Source organism: Strix uralensis, chromosome 1 (assembly GCF_047716275.1).
Source record: "Strix uralensis isolate ZFMK-TIS-50842 chromosome 1, bStrUra1, whole genome shotgun sequence".
In the NCBI taxonomy this organism is placed as follows: domain Eukaryota; kingdom Metazoa; phylum Chordata; class Aves; order Strigiformes; family Strigidae; genus Strix; species Strix uralensis.
The window spans coordinates 169447303-169468831 of NC_133972.1; the positions used below are offsets into that span (position 1 = coordinate 169447303).

The window sequence follows — 21529 nt, forward strand, 5'->3', positions numbered from 1 at the left end:
TAAGGGCAATTGCAAAGGGAATCAAATAATGAGTAATAATAAAGATAAAAAATCTTAGACTGCTGCTCCAGGTCCTCACTTCTAAAACCTTTCCTGAATCTCTTCTCCGTTGTTTTGCTGTCCATCTAAGACTGAGTTATCCAGCTGCAGGCTGAAAGGAGAAAGAACTGCAAGCAAAGACCTAGGCAGTATCTCCAGGGACATTTCTGCACATTGTAGGGGACAGCCAAGACATTTGGCTCTTTCATAGTGTTCCCATCTGTTTCAAGTTGTGGCTGGGATCCAGTTATTTCTGTGTTGTCCTCTTCACACTTCCAGTGAGCCACCATGTCTGGCTCTAGAGGTCTAGGAATCTATGAAGTATTAGCCCTTTTTTTCTTCATCCCAGGAAGTGTTATTCTGCTGTGCTGTGAGGCCTGTAAAATTCTCTGGGGGTGGAACATGCTATTTATGAAATATGCACTATTCCTAAATTAGATAATTGTCCCACTAGCTTGCAACTTTTGCTCATGACTCTGGTTTGGAAAAGGATCTCACTATTCCACTTGGTCTGTGTTTGTTGTGTCCGCCCACTGTCTCTTTATTTTACATTGATGCTAAAAAATCTTTGGGGTTGAGACCATTTTCGTGTCCTGCTTTTCCACAGCCCGATGGAAGAGGGTGAAGCTTGCTTTTGCAGACACATGGATACAAATCCTTAAAGCAGTATTTATTCCTTTATGAACTTTATTTACAGAAGAATGAATCCCCCTCATTATTTAGTTGCTAGATATTTTTCCCGTTATGCTCAGTGTTTGAGAATATTTTTATGGGTCTATTAGATCCCAGCTCTACTGCTTGTGTCCTCCCAAGTTCAGACACATTACTGAGTCAGATTTTTTCTGGTGTCATCTGAAGACAAAACAACTGAATTGACTTCAGGGAGTGATGCTATACATACAGCATGTAAATGGAAGCAGAGCTTGATTCCCCTCAATACCCACCTTGATGTGGCCAGAGTTCTCTGGCAAAAATCCCTCTTTTGCCCTAATCTTGCTTTTTCAATGGCATTCTTCTAGAATTACCTTTGCCCTCTCAATGTTATTTTATGTGTACACAGGACTGTTTTTTCATTACTCTATACACTAGCAAACATTAGATAACATCGTCACATCTATTTTACTAGCAAAAGGCAACATTTTGGGAGCATCCCACTCTAATAGTTTGGATAAGTGCGAGAGTTGCCCTGATGCTCCTACATTGATACAGTTTTCTGTTATGGAAAACATTTGACTATCATCACATTTCAGACTGAATAGATTTAAGACCATATTAGAGCAAAAGGATGAACAGATTCAGGATGGAGAGTGAAGCGTGATATTCCCTTGACTGCTTTTCCAGCTAACACTGGCCAGGCATTTCTAAACCAAAGCCACCATTATTCTTCAGTATACAGAAGTCTAAGGATGGAGCACAGTTTTTTCAAGTATTTGTATCATGTCACAGAGCCCACTGTGTTCCTTGCCACTTTGATACAGTAGTTTATTGCCTTTAGAGTATAGTTTAAACAGACTTTAACATGACAGAAGTACAGTCAGTCACTAGAATGAATGTGTTCTTTCCTGTCCTTGCCTCCTTCATGCTGACACAAGCACTGCTGAAGCCTTCAGTAAATCAAGACTGGGACAGATCCCAGCTGAAAATTAATCTTTTTGGGTGAATTTGCTATGTTAAATTCCCTGTTCCAGGTCACTGTGCCGCTGTTCAAGAAGCAGTGCTAGCATAAGAGGGTGGTGGGAAGGTCTAACCAGTGCAAAGAACCAGGACAGCATGCATTTATATTGGACAGCAGCCTGAGTTAAAATGCTGCACCCAATTCCTGTATGAATTTCTCAAGATTCAGCTTCTACTAAGTTTTTGATATCTTTTTTTTTTTTTTTTCCTTCTTCTTAAAGAACCTTGTATAAACTACAGATCAAACTTCTTCCCTGTCACATGGAAGGGTAAGGTTTTCAGAATTCAGATTAGCCTTCTAGCACCTTTTCAATAAGTCAAGATGCTTTTTGAAGCATGGGACACAACCTGAAATTCCATGTAAAGCTGGACACTGGCTCCTGGAGGCACTATTTCAGTAATGACCTTGCTAATGCTGGAGGTGAAAAAGTTCTTTAGTCCCTTTCCCAAATCAAAACTCTCCTGCCCATGCATCCCACAACAATTTGCCACTGCAGCTACAGGGCAAAGCTGGGACCTCTAAGTACTTTTCAATCTCACTGTTTTACATTTTTAAAGTAGCACTTCATCATTTGTTCCTGGACACATGATTTAATGCATTTAGTTGCCTTAAAAGAGCTAGGTAAAGGAGTATAGAAATAACAAGTCTTTCTGATACATGTAGTGATCTTCCCATGGTTCCAGACAATTGCAGGTTGTTCATGCTAGCTGGGTTGTCATTGTATTTCCAAGGCAGGCGTCTCAACCAGGTGGGCTCCAACACCCATTTGAGGAACCTTCCTACATCATGGCTTAACGAAGGGCAACATCTTCTCAGGTCAGCCAGGCTAAACTCAAGAACTCTTCTACTGTAAATGGCAGATCTTAGTAGCATATTCTTTGGAGATCACATTAATACTGTCTGGAATACTGTCTTTCTGGGAACTTGTGAGATGTCACCAAAACACATTTGGATTGCAGTTTCGTATTCACAATTAAGTAGGTGCAGTGAGTCAGAGATGCAGCTGAGTTTATGAGTTAAATTAGTATTTGTCCTTACTGCCCAGACATCACAAGGAGGATGCACCTCTTGCATTTTTTATTCCTGGTTTAGCGTCTAATTTTAATTCCTTGATTTGTGTTGAACTGTTACAGCAGTCCTTATTCAACTTGAAATATCTGGCCTGCATAGCTCTGAGCCCTCATTCCCCAGTTACTCTCACCATAGAAGATTGACAGATAAAGCTGGTGACAAGTCACAAGGTGACTGATTTGTTTAAGTACTGCAACTGCTGCTGTCATGAACCTGGGCATAGCTTCAATCCTGGTAATATCTGTTTTCTCTTCAGCAAGAAATACTCAAGAATGAATTCCAGAAGAATCTCTGGATGCTGGCTTTTCTCTTACTAAGAGATCAATCAAGGAATATGTAATTAAAAAAAGTTTCACATTTTCTGGTATTGTTGGAATGCAGAAAAAGACTCAAATAACTTTCAAGACCTCATCTGCTCTGTCTTTGGCTGTCTTCATCATGTACCTAGAGGAAAGAATAAAAGGCAAAAGTAGACTTACTTCTTTTCTATAATGAAGGTGCTTTGTTCTTCTTTCCTCTTCTCCCACCAACCCAGCATGTTTAAAGGCTGAGTTCTGTTTCTAGCCACATTCTGTTTTTCCAAAGGCATCCATGTATTTTTGCCAACTCTTGTAATTTTTATGGCAAGTCTCACCATTTTTTTTAAGTCCCAGCTTCTAAGATAATTTGATAAGCAGAAAAGACCACCTTTACTAAAAACCAAATCAAGCAACCAAACCAGTGAACTACCAGAAGACAGCAAGCATCCTAATTTTTGCTGTAAAAGCCATTTACAAGGCAAATCTCATTACATGTTTACCTTATAATAATATTTGCAGTGTGCTAGCATCTCTGGCAGCTTGTCATAATAGCTGTGTAAAAAAACGCAAAATAGTTTTTGCTCCCTAAAAAGATTTCTGGGACTAAGTTGAGACAGTACATGCTTGGTTTATTTCATATTATATATAAAAATAATATTCAGTCTTCAAAAGATCACAATGAGCTTAAAAGGTGACCAAAGGTGAACAGGTAAAAAGTGCAAGACAGAGTTGTTTGAGACAAGACAATGAAAATACAAGGATTAGCTCTTCCTGCTTCACCTAGAAACTGAGAAAAAAGAAACACAAATAGGCCTGAAGAAATCAAGGAGAAGCAGTCATCTATTAGATGCTGCCTTCTGAAGGATTCAGTGACTATCTTGACACTAGCTGTAAGACAATGAAGAAGAATCAGCACAAAGTGGAAAGTTACTTTTATTGTACATTTTTGCACTACATGTCTTGGTTGGTAGTCCTGCAAGTGGACAACTGAAAAGATAGACCATACAATATAAGAAAATAGAGGTTGAAGGACATTGCAGGTCATCTGCCCCTTGTTGTGTCTGAATGAAGGATTAATTCTTCTGAAATCATCCTTGGCAGGTGTTTGTCTAATGTATTATTTAAAATCTCAATGACAGAGATTCCCCTCTCTGTAAACAGCATTCTTCCGTGTTTATTGTCTTTAAAAATATTCCTCCTTTTCTGATTTAAATGTCTCTTGCTAAATCTTAAGCTAATTACTTTTTGTTCTCCCAACAACAGATATGAAGAACATTTTAGTCTTGTCTTTCTGAAACAAACTTGCCACAGGTGAAAGTAGGAGGGCTGTATTTTCACGAGCAAATCATGTTATTTCTTTTCATCTTGCCCCAGACACAATATTTTCAGGTTCCTGTTTTTCTCTTGGTCCCTCCACTCAGCCCACATCCAGATTTTTCCTGCATAGTCCACATGTGTCTTGAAAAGCTGTACTCCATGCTGGAGTCAGGACTGTAGCTGGAGTCTTTCTAGTGTTGAGCAGAGTAGGAGGATATTTGCCCTATGACCCACTTGTTTGACCATCTCAGAAATAACAGAGGTGTTCAACAGTATTAATTTATTTTCACTTTGTGGTCTACTAATGTCTCCAGACACTATTCTGAAGACTTATGTCTAAGCAGTCAGTCTAAAACATTTTCCTAGGTAGCTGTTGTATCGAAATTTCCTATGTATTACATGGCGTGTGATACTCAGTCTTCATCCACCTGGATGATGTCTCCCAAGGCCATTCTCCGAGTAGACTGTCTCCTCACAAAAGAGGCTTCATCCACTTCCCCTTGATTTGCTCCTCGTTCCTTCTGCTTTTTGGCCATGTTTTCAATGAGTTTGCTTGCATCACTGAGGGTTTTTTGTGTTTGTTGACCTACAGATTTCTGCTTGCCTTCTCCCACACTTGGATCTGTGACCTTTAAGGGTTTGGTTTTTCCATGGTCTTCTTGCTGCTCTTTCATGTGCCTTACTCTGAATCGGTGCCGAGAAACATTCTGGTAAGGATCAGGGATGCTGTCAGAGCTGTTAGACTCTTCGTGCATGTTGGATACCTGGAGAGCGGGGATTAATGGTTTACGGAGTGTCTTGGGAGCCTCTTCAACACCTAGTTGTTTAGTCAACTTAGAAGTTGTCTCTGGAGGCAAAATAATTTGAATTTCTCCCAGGGGTTTACTGCTTTTAGGGGGGAGGGGATCATCTTTATTCTCCAGAGCAGCCTTCTCACTCAACTTTATCTTTTGAAGGTTTTCCAGCTCCCCCTGAGCCAGATTCTTTACCCTTTTCACATGGGGTTCATTGCTGATGGAGTTGATAACTGTCAGCTTCTGAGCAGCCATTTGGGCTTCTCTCTTAATGCTCATAATTTTTTGGAGCTGGGCTTCTTTCACCTCCACAGGAATCTCCAGAGGGGCCAACTTCACCGGCCTCTTCAGGGTGATGTTCTCTGTGCCACACACTTCATTTGCACAATGCAGGATGGGAGACAAAGCTCCCTCTTTTTTCACCTTTTCTGGCCACAATTTTTTGTCTCCCTGGGATAACCTCTTCTCTGAAATCCTTGGAGAAGGAGGTCGGAAACCAAGGTTCCTATGTTCAAATCCTGTCTTTCCTCCTGCCAAGATGAGAATGGGATTTTTCTCAGGCTGCAGGTTCACAATTGTGACTTCACTGACAGTGCAGTTATACTTGGGCTTTTCTTCAGCCATTGGGGCACCCTTAAAGAAAGCAAACAGATGGGGGAATCACTATCATATATTGCATTAATCATCACTGTTAGGTTTTTATATGATATTTGAGAGTTTGACAAGAATACAAGCTTGGTGCCCCTTAAAGTGTACTCCTCATAACCATAAATTCTAAGCACTGTGCTCCATATTTTGGCTTACTCCTGGCTAATCTAAAATAAAGGAATCTGAGGAATCAGGGCTTGTCTCCTCCCTGACTGTCACCGGTGCATCTCAGACAGCATTACCATTCTTTCTCCCACTCTGTCCCAAATATTGAGTGCCCTTTCTAAGCAGTGAGCAGCACCAGACTGTACACTGCAGTCACTAAATTAGAGGAAGATTAGGACCTCCACAACACATGGAAAATATCAGAGAATTTATGTTGGCTTGGGGAAGCTCCTAGTTGAGGTTCAGGTGTGGGCCCTTCCCTTTTCCTCTGATATTCTGAGTGATGGATGTTCCTGATGGGAGTGATCACCCAGCTCACTCCTGTGTGTATACTGACATGTGCTTTATAGGACAGTGTAAATATCTTAATTTTCTGCCAAAATTCTGCCTAATTTCGCAAGGTACTTTTCCATAAAGGATTGACAATTAAATTAATGATGATTTTGCTTGTGTCAATTCAAAATACCATCAAATGGGCTTAAACGATGTTCAGAATACTGTGGATATCATTCAGTTTCAAAAGCAATACTTCTGAGGTGCTAAATAAAGGAACTGCTAAATGGCAGATGTGGTGAACATGGAGTTCATTTCTTGCCCTTGTTCAGAGAAACTTCATGTCATGTTTGAGAAAAGTTCCTCATTTTCATCAATCATATGAGCATCTCTTTGTAAACATGGTGGTGTGTTCAACTTTCTAATGATGTGTAGTCAATGATGGGCTCATGGGTGTCATCAGGAGATGGGCTCTGTCCCTGCTTCTGACAAAACAAGTAAGTCCTCTTCCCTAAGGTTCCTTTTGCATTCCCACTCTGTTTCTTGTACAGACTATATGTTTTATGGGGCAGTCAAGAGCAATATTCTTGACTCTATATTGGACTTCTAGACCTTATTATCATAAAGATATTTTATTAAATGGTAGTATTAACTTGTTTTCCTCTGACAAACAGAGAACATGAGCTATTTTACTTCACAGCTCCTCTCATCTCATTTAATCAAATCTGCATTTGTAATTCCTATTCACTGATATTGGTGGGAATTTTTTTAAGTACCTGAGCTTAGTGTCATTGTAAATTAAAATGATACTCCTCTTGCCCTTTCTGTGTCTTGCTGTGTTCCAGGAAAACAGTTAATGTTGCCTACAGCTCTGTAGATGCAAAGTGAAATAAAATAAACATAAATAAACCCTTGTCCTAAAATGCAGGTATGTAAAGCAATGAGACAGAATGAAAGCTCCAATGTAAAGTGAGGTATGGGAATGGAAAGAAAGAAAAGCTAAACAATATGTTACCTACAAATTATCATTTTTTAAAAGATCTTGGTTGAAAAGTTTTTTAGCTACCTTTAAAAAGTGAGTACCCAACTAAAACCCAGCCAGCTATCCAAGCCTAGAAAATAACCTGCCTAGACAAGGCCTCTTTCTAGTTATGGCCATTCTTTGTTTCCAGTTTCAGACAAGAGTTATTAGGTGATTAGATCATTATCTGCTGTGTTCATCTGAGGAAAATTCAGCCAAGTTAAGAAGGTTTGGAGAGATTTTACACACCACCTAAATCCGATTGTAGCCCTAATGTTAATACACTTAAAACCCATCCAAGGCTAATGTGCAAGATAAGTTGCATCCTGTTACCCTGCACACATTACTCAGTACCTTCTCAAAATGTCCATCTGCTATGTATATGCTCCTACTTAAAATTTAATTAAGTAATTGGCCCAATCTTGTGTAGGTAATTGCTCTGTGCCCAAAATTCCCTTTGCAGTCAATGATAGACTTATACAAAGAATGACTGCTTCAGGCTCTCAGGATCAAAGTATTATGATAGTGGTATTATCAAAGGGACCACCAATCTTTATTTAGAAACTACAACCGTCATGTAATTTAAATACTTTCTTTCCCAGTCTCAGCTTGCTGATCCTTCTGATATAAACTGCACAGTAGTGGAAGGGCAGAGACAGAAGGGTCATGGTACGTTATTACTATTTTACTAAATTTATCGCATGCACTGTAGCCCAGTGGTAAATTAGCATGGAGTGGCCTCAGATCTAGGAAACTTGGTGTCCCCCCTAAACAGGAAACTGATGACCCTCTACTTAAGCTATCTTAGTACCCAGACTGGATGGTCCTCAGAGAGAGGTGCTTCTGCTATTTTTACTTCATTTTGATTTCAGGAGTCTGCTCATTGAAGGGCCATAAACATTTTGGTTTTAGGCAGATTTGCAAAACAGTCTTAGGGAAATCTAATGCCATTTTGAAACTTTGTTCACTAGTTTGACTACTAGGTCAAGAGATGGGCTTGAGCTGAGGTTCCTTTCCAGTGTCGGTCCTCAGCCTCTCTTGATCCACAGCTGATGAAACCAGACAGATTTAAAGCAGCCTCAGGAACCCTGAGGTTTTCTGTTGGTATGTACCTGGCAGAAATGGGGACCCAAAAGGGGCTAAGCACAGAGGATGCACTTAGATATCCTGACAACCAGCTGGACTTGAGCCAGAAAGTCAATCTGTCAGCAGGATAAAGCAGCAGGTTGTTGTGCTATCACAAAGCTCTGCAGGGCTTGAGATCCAAACCATTTTACACAAGTCATTTCCCTGTATGGCTCAAAAATAATTCCCCATTTCAGTCCTATTGTGAACATAACCACCAGCAAGCAATACTGAAATTAAAGTATACGTGATTATAGATACATCATGGTTGAAGAGAATCCTTTAAAAATCTCTGCTTCCTTTAAAAATCCCTGTTTTCTTAGTCACACTTGTGAAGTTTCCTCTCTTTGCTCAATGAAACCAAGTTTAGAGTACATTACATAAGAAAATAAAACAAAGCAAAACAAAACAAAAAAACCCCTCTAAATCCCAAGCTCTTCCTACACAAGGAAAAGCTTTAATCTCATTGCTACAGGATAATCTATAGTGATAAGCAGATGTTACACAACTCAGAGGCTTTTCCTTCCTATCCTCACGTGTATCAACTGATTGCTGCAATTCAAAGGGGAGGACAGAAATACCTAAGAAAGGAAGTTCACAGATCAGATCCTCTAGTTTATCTGATTGAAAGCTTGTCCCCAGAGTGGAGTTTTTTGTGTTCAATTTCAAAATAAACACCAAGCCTTCAGTGTACCTTAATTCTCCATGTGATGCCTAAAGCTCTACTACTGAAAAGTCCTCTGTCAAGTGGAGATCCATTACACATGCTGTCATTCAACAGGGGAGAGAAGAAATTCTGTTTAAACATCTAGGGATGAATGGCTTTACTTCCACTTCAGATTCTGCATATACAGTAAATAGCTCAGGTCATTGTGAATGAACAATGCAACAAACAGAGCCAGCATCCGAATAACTCCCAGAAAAGCCCTAAATATCCAGTCTCGCAGTACTCTGTCTGCTTTTGTCAGCTGGCATAAAGATCACCTCTGAAACTTCAGGAACTTACATCATCATTTGCTGTACCAGAAAATTTTAACAAAACAATATTATCTGTGAGTCAGTGGGTCCTAGGAGGTCAGATGGTCCATTGGGTTGATGAAACTAAAACATAGCAGTGTCTGAAATCAGCAATACTGAAGATAGTGCTAACATCACACTGTCTTTAATCCCAAACCAACCAGGTACAAAGGTAGACTGAGTGGGGGGACTTCACACAAGGCCCTGCTGAGTCTTCTCAGTGCAGGATCCAGAGATCATGTGTCATTCTGCCACAATTTGACTTGGATAGATTGGATCAGTGGGCCAACGTTAACGGGATGAGCTTCAAACAAGGAGAAGTGCCAGGTCCTGCACTTGGGCCACAACAACCCCCTGCATGGCTACAGGCTTGGGGAGGTGTGGCTGGAGAGCTGTCTGGAAGAAAAGGATCTGGGGGTTCTAATTGACAAGCAGATGAACAGGAGCCAGCAGTGTGCCCAGGTGGCCAAGAAAGCCAACGGCATCCTGTCTTGTATTAGGAATAGTGTGACCAGCAGAAGTAGGGAGGTGATAGTCCCCCTGTGCTCTGCACTGGTGAGGCCACACCTGGAGTATTGTGTCCAGTTTTGGGCACCTCAGTATGAGAGAGATCTCGAGGGGCTGGAGCGAGTGCAGAGGAGGGCAACGAAGCTGGTGAAGGGCCTGGAGAATAAATCCTGTGAGGAGAGATTGAGGGAGCTGGGTCTGTTCAGTTTGAGGAGGAGAAGGCTGAGGGGAGACCTCATCACTCTCTACAACTACTGAAAGGATGTTGTAGAGAGGTTGGTGCTGGTCTCTTCTCACAGGGAATTAGTGACAGAACAAGAGCGAATGGCTTTAAACTGCAACAGGGGAGGTTCAGACTGGACATTAGGAAAAAAATTTTTCACAGCAAGAGTGGTCAGACAGTGGAATAGGCTGTCCAGCAAGGTGGTGGAGTCACCATCCCTGGATGTGTTTAAGGGTCGTTTAGATGAGATGCTGGGGGATATGGTGTAGGGGAGAACTTTGTAGAGTCGGGCTGATGGTTGGACTCGATGATCCCAAGGGTCTTTTCAACCCTGAATGATTCTATGATTCTATGAACTCTCTTTCCATTGCACTACTCAGTATCTTAAAACAACAACGATAACAAGAAGAGTTTCAAAACAGAACAAAGGAAAGACAGCCGAGTGATCTGAACACCAGCCCAGTATCAGGGAACTCACTTCAAATCCCCTTTCTACCACAAGCTGCACGTGTGATGGCAGGGAAGATGTTTTCTCCCTCTGTGACTGTTTTCCACCTGTAAACTTGTACTGATTCCCTCTCCTGACCCACAGGAGCATTTTGGATGTAAGTATACTAGAGAGTATAAGTTAGTTAGCAACAGGTAAAATGGAGTTATGTTAGTTCCCAAGATAGGTTTAATTCCAGATAACTTAATTTTCAGAAAACAAGTACTTTACAGAAGGTGGTACCTGTTGAATAATCAAAGCATGAAAAAATCTATAATCACTTAAAAAATATGTCAAGTAATGCTGAGCGTGTATGCTACATTTTTCTCAATGCTGCTCTGCCAATTTCTTTTCATTTTGTAGGATTTTACAGATCCTTAGCACAAGTTTTGCTTCATAGAGGACTTGTTTTTACATTATGGGGTTTATTTTGTAGGTGAGAGAAGGTTTTAGACATCACTTAGTATTTGCAATCATTGGCATAAAGGAATGTTTTGTGAAGATATATTTAACATTTATTCATAAACTTTGGGGGATCTTAAGAGGAATTACACCATTTCATACCATTTGGCATTCTCTCACTCCTAATTACTTTAATAGCTCCTCCCTGAATACACAAGGAGACCAGTCTGAGTTCTAGGAAACCTGCATCAGACCTGCCCTTGCAGGTACACCCAGTCTACAAATCATGGAGTCTGTAGACTTCTTGCATAACTGCCAAGCTTTACTGAACAGCCTAAGTCTTGGGAAGCTTCTTGCAGGGATTTGCGATATTTCAGGAAAGAAGGGGAGGTACAGAACTCCAGTCCTGGCCTTCTTATTGGCACTCTGTGATGATAAGTCATGTAAGCTAACTTTTCCAACTTCCACATCTAAATAGGGACATCGTTCCTTATTTAGACCAAGACAAAGATTTGTAAAAAATGAGCAACTAATATTAGACTTCTAAATCCAGATTTAAGATATAAATAAATGACCTGTTTTTCAACAGTAGTACTGGCTTTGCACTTCTTAAATTCAGCCAACTTATTTAAGGATCAAAATCATAATTCAGGATTCTAGCTTCAGCTTCAGAAATCTTAACTTCAACTGTCAGAATAAGGAGATTGATTTACCAAAGCCCTGAGCACCTGCAAATCCCAGCCACTTCAACAAGACTGTATGGGAAGTAAAGGTCTGCATCTGCAGTTGGACCCATGCTGACCAGGGTGTGTATGTGTGTGTGACATTGCAGCACTAGCTTAAATCTTCTCACTGCTGTGAGTGGAGTGAAGCAGAAATGAAAAATGTAATATCCCCTGCTAACTACCAGCTCCTGCTTACGTTACATGCCCACAAAGATAGCAGCATGAGCAGAACTTGCAGAGACAAAGAGACTGAGCCCTTCCCTTGCCAGCTTTTCTTAATTTAGAGCTTGGCACTGTAAAATCCAGAGAGATGGAGCTATCTCCTACAGTGGAAGCTCACATCTAGGAATTAATTTGGTGCCCTGCACTATCCCACTGATAACAGAGGCCAGCACCTTGGAGGCAGTGAGAGCAGCTCTGCAATCATTCAGTCTGCCTGTTCTCTGGATGCCACTCATTCATTGCACTCAGAAATACCCAGGGAGACAAGCACCTTTTCTCAGCCCTCCCCTGCAATATTTCATTCAGAACGGAAGAATGAGCATCCCTATCTTCTGAAAAGGAGGTGTCAGCAGTGCCATTATCTTTTTCTAAAACATATAGACTAGGAAATTCACTTCTTAGAGACCCTCAAGCCTCCATATCCCATCTCTCCACAGCTTTGTGGGGTCATTACTCCTGCCAGAATTGTTCCTTTTTGTTTTGTTAGACCAATTAGGCCAGAAGTGAAAAACTGTATTGACTACAGAGGCTGGTAATAAGGGCACCTTTGGAGGTGCCCTTTGACAAGGACAATTGAATATAAAGAGGTCTCAGTACTAAAATCTTCCTGAATGACCAGCTACAAGGCTAAAAGTTCCTCTCTCGCTTTCTTACCCCTTGGTACAATGTGCTTTCATCTCCACAGCTCCAACAGCAGTGGCTGAGGTTGTTTCTAGCCCAGGCTTGCCTCATGTTTTGGTTAGGGCATGCTCCCAATGGGTGGCTTCAGGTTCAGACCAGAAGGTTCCCCATAGTAAGAAAGGCTTTGGGAAGGCATTTGTGAGCTCTTTGAAGGCTGTGCACCATGGACAGGAGTCAGCTCTGCTCTCTTCAGCTGTTCGAGTCCAGTCTGTGCTGGATGTCTAGGGCACCCTCAGTAGGAATGGAGACCAACCAGTTCATGCTCTCTAAAAATAGGTACTCCAGACAGTACCTCAGATAGTGAGGTGACTTGTCTTCCAGGAGATCCCATCCCATTTCAGTGACTTTGTGGCTGCAGTGGCTAAAGGAGGGAAGCTCAGAGGGAGCCAGCTGTGGACTGGAGCCTGCAAAGGACATTCCATCTCTTTAATGGCTGGGATGAATCCTGAATGTTTGTTCTACCCTTTGTGATAATTTCCTTACCCACATTCTATTGCTCCTACTCACTTCATACTGTCACTCCACGAATACATTTTTCAAATGTTCTTATTAGGCTGTAGGCAGCGTGTAGTGTTATACTAGTATTGATGTTAAAGCAGAATTACCTGCTAGTCCTGTTAATCCACTGATGCTTTGACAGCAGGGGTATTACAAATAGAGCTTCGTTGAAAAAAGTGATTAAACATGACCTGAAAGTCCACAGCTTTCCAATTCCCTGAAAACTTACCATTTCCTTGTTGAATGCTGTAGTGTTTAAGGCCAGAAAAGAGTCAGCGACAGCCCATCCTCTGATCCACTAATGACAAGCATATTGAAAGATTTTGATGTCACTTCTTTTATCCTCAAGCCTATTATCTGACTCTTCTCCCTTTCGCTCTTCAAACAGAGGCTGCTTTATGGAGCAGTGCAGTAGGCAGGCAGGGGATGTAGGAACTGTTACTACTTTTTCTACGGACTTGCTCCACAGCCATAGACAAGTCACTGAACATCTCTATGCCTTCAGTCAAGGCATGCCCTTTAGATATTTTGCAAGAATTGGGAGTCTGTTAAATCTGCTGCCACTGGTCAAGAAAATCACTATAACCTCTTCCAACCTAAATTTACCTCTAGCTTCAGCAGGACACTGTTCAGTTTATTCCATTCCACTCAATGGTCCTAAAGTTGTGCAGTGTTATTCAGCCTCTGTGCTCTGCTCTGGAAAGGGCTACATTTCAATGACATGTGGATCCCTGCACCATTTGGAGACCACTGTAGGACCTTCCAGATGGTAGGCAGAATACATTAATCTATGTCATGAAAATTTAATTCACATGAAGGTAATAAATTGTTTATATATAAAATAGGCAGGACTAATACATTAGCATTCAGGGATGAATCGCACCAGGATACAGGCACACAGAGCTCACAGTGAACTCAGCTTTTTGGCTTTTGTAACAAGAATCAATTGAACAGAATTATTAAGTGCAGATAATCTGTATTTGGATAGAATATGCCAACACACTAGCTACTGCACTGTTAAAACAACCCGCCCCTCTCCATAGTAAATTTACCTCAATCGTAAGAAACCAGACATGATTTAAGAGAGAAAAAAACATAATAATAGAGAGAGCTTGTAACAGCATGGGCTTGCTGCTACATTTGCATTGACGTCAGAGCAAACAAGATTAAATGAAGGCAAGCACAGCTACAGAAATGTGACCTTAAACACAGCCCCAGAGTTGCAGATATTGCCAAAATCTTAGCTGTAACTCCACCTGGTTTGCTGACATAGCCCCAGAGATAATGTCTTCAAGAAGCAGCCGACAATCCCTGTGGCAGCTGGCACAGTGAGAGCTTTGCTCACTTTTGAGAGAAGGGCATATTGCCAGAGAGAGGAATCAGGATGGGGCAGAAAGGATCCCACTGGCACAGTCCTCCGCAAGACACCATTGAAGCTGGCAGAATTTGCAGCAGTATCTTCGCTGCTATAAGCTCTGCTGGGACTGCTTTGGCCTCTGCCTAGTCCAGGATTAGGGAAAAGACGAAAAAAGACTTGATCTCATTTTCCCAGTCACTCACTCTCCTTCCCTTTGCCCGGTGTAACCTTGACACTTTTGAGATCTAGTCTTGGAAAGCCCAAGCCACATAGAGAACCAGGCCACTGGGAACAATTGTTAATGGCACCTTCAAAAAGCTAAGAACAATTGCAGCTAAAAATCCGTTACCATAGGAGCAAAGCCCATTCAAGTCTACCCATTCAAATAAAGCATGATTACATGGTGACATTGCCAAAATCTGTACCACTGTTCTCTGAATAAAAAATGGAAAAAATATCCACAACCAAGAAAAAAATTCTCTGGCAAGAGAACATCCCTTCAAAAAAACTAAGCAGATAGATCCCAATCTTCCCAGACACAGTGACTTTGAACAAACATGTTTCCTTTGACTTAAAGGATGAGATTAGCTGCTCTGCATCATTGAAACCTCTCAAAAACAGACTGAATTGGAGTATAAATGATTTAATGACTCCAGTGGGTCTCACTGCTCTCATCATTATTTCCCTTTACACTTACTATAAAACAGATTCCACTTTGGATCTAGGGGTTAAAGCACCTTTCTAAAGATTCAAATGGAATCAGCCAGAATAGCAATTTCAGACTAATTCCCCTATTTGGAGAAGATAATCCAAATGCAAAGATACCTCCTCCTTCATGTCTTTGTATAGAGGAGTTCTGGAATGGTTAAAGCATACTGGGAGAGCATTGGCAGACAAGTAACACTGTAATACCTTCTCCAATCAATTTGTCCCAGCTGAAGAAAACTGAAGATAGCTTATTTGTGAACTTCTGAGAATTAACTTCTTATCTCATTTCCTCCTTGTGGCATCTCTGTCTAGCTACAGCCAGCTGGGCAATTTTGTGTTTCCTGCAGCTTAGAGTCCATAATATAGCCAGGTAGGTTCCCTGTGGGGGGCGGAAGAGATGTAATAATAAAACTTAACCAGATAACTGCATTACACTCAGGACTCCAACCAGATGCTCCTGTTACACTCACAGTACCAGGCCAAGCAGTGTGATATTAGGAGCTAAAAACCCTTTCAAAATTTTGTCCCTGTGTCATATAGAGTTCATGGGGGCTTACTGCCTTTGTCTTGTTTCAGGCTCAACATTCAGCCAATATTTTTGGGAAGAGCAGGAGCTTTTGAGAGCCTCTTGGATCAGGCTTCAAGATCTTGTATTACTTTCTGATCCCAGCATGAAGAAAAGTGGGGGGGTTTGGGTTTGTTTTGGGCGTTTCTTTACCCATACAGCTTTATGGCTGCAAATACCACTGAAGAGATATTAGGCTTTGATGGTGGTGAGTCTGAAAAAAAGCAACACATCTCTAATCAACCTCCACCAAACAATTTTCTCCCATCCTTAGGAACCCAGGGAGCTAAGCTGTATTATGCTACCTAGTTTATTACTAAAAGGTCGTTGAAGACTTGATGGATCCTTCACTGCATTTCTTCTGTCCTCTCTTTGACATGTAGGATACAAGTGCTGTTGTTACATTAATTGCAATGGGTCCTGTTTTGAAATCTTAGAATAATTATCTCATGCAGAACTTGCTGTTCCTGGCCACATGGATCACTGGTGGTATCATGGAGACACTTAATGTACCACTGAATGTCCATAGAGCAGCAGTCTTAATTTTTTCTGAACCTTGAAGTATGAGATCTTAACACCTGTGACTTGTGCTTTTGAGAATTTTCTAGTCCATCAGTCCAGAGTCACTTTTTTGATTTACTTAATCTGGAATTGTAAATAAACCCTTTGCTTCACTCTGACTCTGTGCTCAACTCTTGGACAAAAGACAACCAATTTTAAAACAGACAAAAGGTCATTGCAACTACAGCACTGACTCCATCCTTTGTCTCCTGACTTGCAAGGAACCATGTACAGTTATTGGAATAAGGAGCACCTATTCTACGAAGCTTGGGAGCATCTGAATTTTTGTGTATTAGTGTAATACCAGTGATTCTGCCAATGAAAAATACACCCTTAGTTGCAGATGCCCTCATTAGTCCAAGGGTGCACGTGGGAGGGGGATCCATTAATTTCATTGTGGACTTTCTGAATTCAGTCCTGCCAGCTCCCTAGGAATTTTGATAACTTTACTCACCTCCCTCAATTTTATTTATTTTTCCCTTACTTATTACCATTGCTTTGCACTCAGGAGTTAGGAAGGAAAGGAAAATACCTTTTCTCCTGAGACTTAAACACATTTCACTGCAAAGAACAAATAAAGCCTGGAAAAATGCCTCCAGATCCTAGAAGGCCTTGATCCTGCACCTTTTACAATCAGTGATGATACTGCCCTTGATTTCAACAGAGGCAGAATCAAGATGGGGGCTTTTTGAAATTCACCAGGACAATTTTACAAATTGCATGTAGTCTTCACCCAATTTTATGTGTGGCTAAAGAACAATGAAGCCTCCCACCCATATCCCTCTTGGGCATTATATATGTCCCTCAGCTGAAGATCCAGTGAAAACACCTACATATGTGGACCACTACATACATGCAAACAGTCCCATCAAGCTTCTTTACAAGTGAAGAAGGGTGAAGAAGAAACCTCCCTCTTTTCTAAATTCCATGCAAGGCCTCAAATTCAAATGCCAGTAGAGTCTTGCCCCCTCCTGGTCTTCTTTCCTTGTTAAGTAGAATTGTGCACTCGTTAGTTTCAGTAGGATGAGCCTCTTGGCTGTGTTAAAAGTATCTCTATCTATACCAATAGTTTTCTGTGCAGCATAAAGAAGCCACCAATAACACCTCTATCTCCCAAAGACTCCAGACTATCCAGATTCTTGCTCTTAACACCTCTTAGCACCTTAGCTTGCTCTTAGCTCTTGGCCTTTCTGTCCATCTCCTCAGAACTGTGGCTTCCCTTGCTCTGTCTCACCACAACTTCTGTTCTTGGTCCCTGAAATTCACTTGTGAAGGAGGCAATTTCTCCCTATAAGACTTGGAATGATTTTTAGGTTTGTTTTCTCTGATGAGAGGTACAGTGGGCCACCTTAGCCATCAGGTTGGTGTGTCTTAACACACACACGCATGTTCTGTGTGCCTATACTACTTATTCCAATTCAGCAGCCTCCTGTCTTATCTTGTCAGAGTGCTTCGAAAGGCAAATCCTATCAGAACATAATAGGAAGGGAAGTTAAAGCTATTAGTATATAGGACTTTCTTAACAGGTCAGAGGACAGAAGGGGAGCTCTCTAATCATCTTCAGATACATTTTCTTTTCTTTCTCATAGTCTTGAATAATAACTAAATATCAGCTCCTCCAGATGACTTTAGATGCTATTAACATATCCAATAAGTAACCCAGAAAGGTAATTCAAAGGGCAAATACATGTGAACAGGCATTGAAGGCATTGACTGTGAGGAGCAGTGGCTGCTTGTTCCCCATCTCTAGGAACATCTTTAGGGGAAGAGGTCCACACTCAATGAAATTATGTGCTGGCTGTCCTTCCTGACAATTTTGTTTCTGGTGGAAAAAAATAGAGGCATGGAGAATCCTAGAGTGAGTCAGGGAGGCACATTATACCTATAAAAAGGAGGCTTCACTGAAACAAGATCTTTTTCCTAAAGTTATCCTCTGATCAGGTAGCAGAAAGGAGAGTCCTACTCACTCTCTTCTCCATGGCCCTGCACTGTGTCCCTGGTTGGGTTCCTCACCTGAGAAGCTGTATGTCATAGTGAGAATTTTTTCCACAGCTACTGTCATTAATTACCTTAATAATCTGTCTCCTTAAAGAGTCTACTTCAGGTCTGAACTATTACTCATTCTCCTGCCCAACCCACCATACTGTCTACACACCTCACTTGGCAGCTGGATGGTATGTTCATTCCTGCTTTGATTACGTAGTTGGTCCATGTGTGTCTTATTACCCTCAGTAAAGGTCCTGCTCAGAGTTGTTTTTAAGCATCTCCTTCCCAGGAAGGGTTGGAGCAAGGGTGAAGGGATTAAAGGGAATCAGAGAAGGTCATTAGCATCATTCAGGATAATCTTTAGCCATTTCAGAGCAATGAACAACACCTTGTGTACTGGAGATGTGTATAAACTATATACTAAACACACAGGGATTTTAGTTCCTCTTGCCATATCAGACCAAAATTGGGCTTAAGCCACACATACTTACTTGTTTTAAATAATGACAGATCAAACCCTCCTGATACCCTGCAGGACATTTGGTCAAGAACCTCATGGCAGATGACAAAAAAATGGAGGGAATAAGCAGAGACCTCAGCTCCTAATCTCCAAGTGTTCAGAGTCAGGAACAAAAGGAAACTTAACCTCTCTTGGTGTAGTCCCCATATTGAAAGGGGACTAAATAAATATCTCCATGGTCCTAAGGCTAACATCAAATCATCATCTCATAAAAATAAGGTGCTGATTGGAAAGTGTGTGGGTGGATGGGTGTGGGGGAAAGTGGTTCTTGTCTAATGGTCCCTTACTTCTGTCAGATTGTCTGGAAACATTCCAAAAACATTGTCATCATTGTTATGCTGTGATAGCAGCAACACAGTTGGTCTTACGCAGTATGACTGTGACACAGCCAGTCTATTCTGGACTCGTCTGAGAATTCACATGGGACCACGCATCTGCAAAGCCACTGAGCACCCCATATCACAGATGTGCAGGCTTCGTTTCACAGCATGGTCCTGAAGAGTTTCTTTATCCTCATGAGCTATGGAAGGTTTGTGTAGTTCAGGTAGAGAACGTGCCCTCTGCCCTGTGCAACACAGAGATTCACATTCAGAATTGTACCTCACGCTTCTCACAGTTTTTATGTGCCCTTTCAGTTTTATAGCACTGAAGTGCTGGGAAAGCAGCATGACTAGCACTGCTGAAACCAGAATAAAAATGACAGCTCTTTTCCCATTTCTCCAACAGGCATCTGAAGTGCTTTCTTTCTTTGGAAAACTACCAAGTAGGACCCCAAACTTACAAATTTCCTGTGTCTAATACCCTTCTTGTAGGATTTTCTCCCCTAGCTGCCTTTTCATATTGCAGAAATAAGACCAGCATTCTCATTTGCTTCCCATTAATTTCCTCATTCAAGTCTTGGTTCTTGGAGATCATCTTAAGGAAATTAGGCAAATCAGGCTTAAAATTCTCCTGAAAGCTTTCCCCAGTAGTGAAAAGCTGATGGTGGTTGTTATTAGTAGCTTGGCTTTAGAGTTACTTGTGTGACTGGATAAGCTAGTCTATTTTAGTAGTAGCAATTTTCTAATCTATCAGAAGACACTGAGGATTTCAACAGAGAAGACAATACATCATCAAAAGCTATAAACATGCTTTACTTATCAAAAAATCCTAAGAAATGTATTGAGAAAAGATACAGAAATGTTGTACTTCTATCATTTTTAAAAAATACGTAGAGTTTAGTAGAGGTCTCCTGGGTTTTGCACCCATCCTAGAGGACTGAATAGGAAGACTAGACATTGTTGGGAATGCAATGAAGTTGGGGGGAAGTAATTCCCCTTCATTCAAAGCTATAGGCTTCTTCCTCTAAAGCTTACACCAAATGGTGCTTCAGAAAAAGATGCCAAAGACTGAACAACCATACTGCATAATGGGAGATGGTCCCTGCAGGTGAAGAAATTTGTAGAGCCTAGACATTCAGTTTCCAGCTGTGTGAAATTGTCACCCTGCTAGTAATAACTAGAAGAATTGAGATTGCAAGCTCATCTGGCATCTTTTGCCAGCGTTAGTTTCAATTTTTACATGCTCCAAAGATCACTGGTTCCTGTTCACAACCCCTGTTAAATATCCTGAAATATATCTCTTCTAGAAAATAGTTCTGTTTTAGCCATTCTTTTAAATAGATGCTTCCACAAGGAGGGATTTTCAGCCAGTTTTTGCTATACAGCTCATTGTTTCTAATGTCTCCGTTGCCATTACTATGGCAATCAAGTGCCTGTGCAATGCCCCAACTAGAAAATATCTTTTTTATTTGATTAGCTCCCAAGTTCAGTCTTATTACTTATTAATAACTTCATTCCATGGTCTGCATTGATCCCTCATATCAGCACTGTCTCCTGCTCTGTTCTCAGCTTTCTCAGAGTAAAAGTAAAATTTTCCAACCACTTCTCTAAGCAAGACTCCTGTACAATCAATAAGAAGACCATCACTTCCACACTTACCAGCCGGCCTGGCAGTTCTTGCTTTGCTCGTTGTTTTATCATTCCCAAGAAGCCTCTCCTCCTTCTGATGAGATCTATTTACTCTGTGGTATTCAAGCTGCTATGGCAGGGTATGCAGAGACCAGGTGCCTTGCTTGCTCAGGAGGACTGAAAGGCTTAGAAATCTTTCATAGAGATAAGAAGTGGGAGATTAGGGTCAGCCTTGACAGGCTTGAGATGTGGGTCTGTGCGAACCTATGAAGTTCAACAAGGGCAAGGGCAAGGTCCTGGACATGGGTCAAGGCAATCCCAAGCACAAATACAGGCTAGGTGATGAGTGGATTGAGAGCAGCCCTGCAGAGAAGGACTTGGGGGTATTAATGGATTGAAATCTGACTATGAGCCATCAATGTGCACTCACAGCCCAGAAAGCCAAACTCCTGGGCTGCATCAAGAGCAGTGTGGCCAGCAGGTTGAGGGAGGTGATTCCCCCCACTCTATTCTGCTCTCGTGAGACCCCACCTGGAGTACTGCACCCAGCTTTGGGGTCCCCACCATAAGAAAGACATAGACGTGCTTGAACACGTCCAGACGAGGCCATGAAGATGGTCAGGGGGCTGGAGCACCTCCCCTGTGAGGACAGGCTGAGAGAGTTGGGGGTGTTCAGCTGGAGAAGAGAAGGCTC

The 21529-nt window shown here is 41.5% G+C and overlaps 1 protein-coding gene across 3 annotated transcripts; it reads right to left on the reverse strand.

The window, feature by feature from the left end:
* Window positions 1-4001: 4001 nt before the first annotated feature.
* Window positions 4002-21003, reverse strand: LOC141951863 (uncharacterized). Of its 3 annotated transcripts, none has more exons than XM_074888641.1 (3): window positions 20866-20993; window positions 19174-19451; window positions 4002-5828 (listed from the first exon to the last, which is right to left on the reverse strand). In XM_074888641.1, the coding sequence occupies exons 2-3, from the start codon at window positions 19195-19197 to the stop codon at window positions 4815-4817; spliced, it is 1038 nt and encodes a 345-aa protein (XP_074744742.1). In that variant the 5' UTR covers window positions 19198-19451; window positions 20866-20993; the 3' UTR covers window positions 4002-4814. The 3 variants fall into 3 exon arrangements, with proteins under 3 accessions (XP_074744742.1, XP_074744752.1, XP_074744732.1); XM_074888651.1 differs by having other exon boundaries at window positions 19255-19451; window positions 20866-20992; XM_074888631.1 differs by lacking the exon at window positions 19174-19451 and having other exon boundaries at window positions 20866-21003.
* Window positions 21004-21529: the final 526 nt, after the last annotated feature.

Bases quoted from the DNA above. Each gene is read 5' to 3' on its own strand.
- LOC141951863 (XM_074888631.1), bottom strand. From the start codon at position 20,907: ATGATAAAACAACGAGCAAAGCAAGAACTGCCAGGCCGGCTG. The intron at 5,829-20,865 runs GTAAGTGTGGAA...GCTTTCTTTAAG, and splicing joins AAGAACTGCCAGGCCGGCTG to GGTGCCCCAATGGCTGAAGA.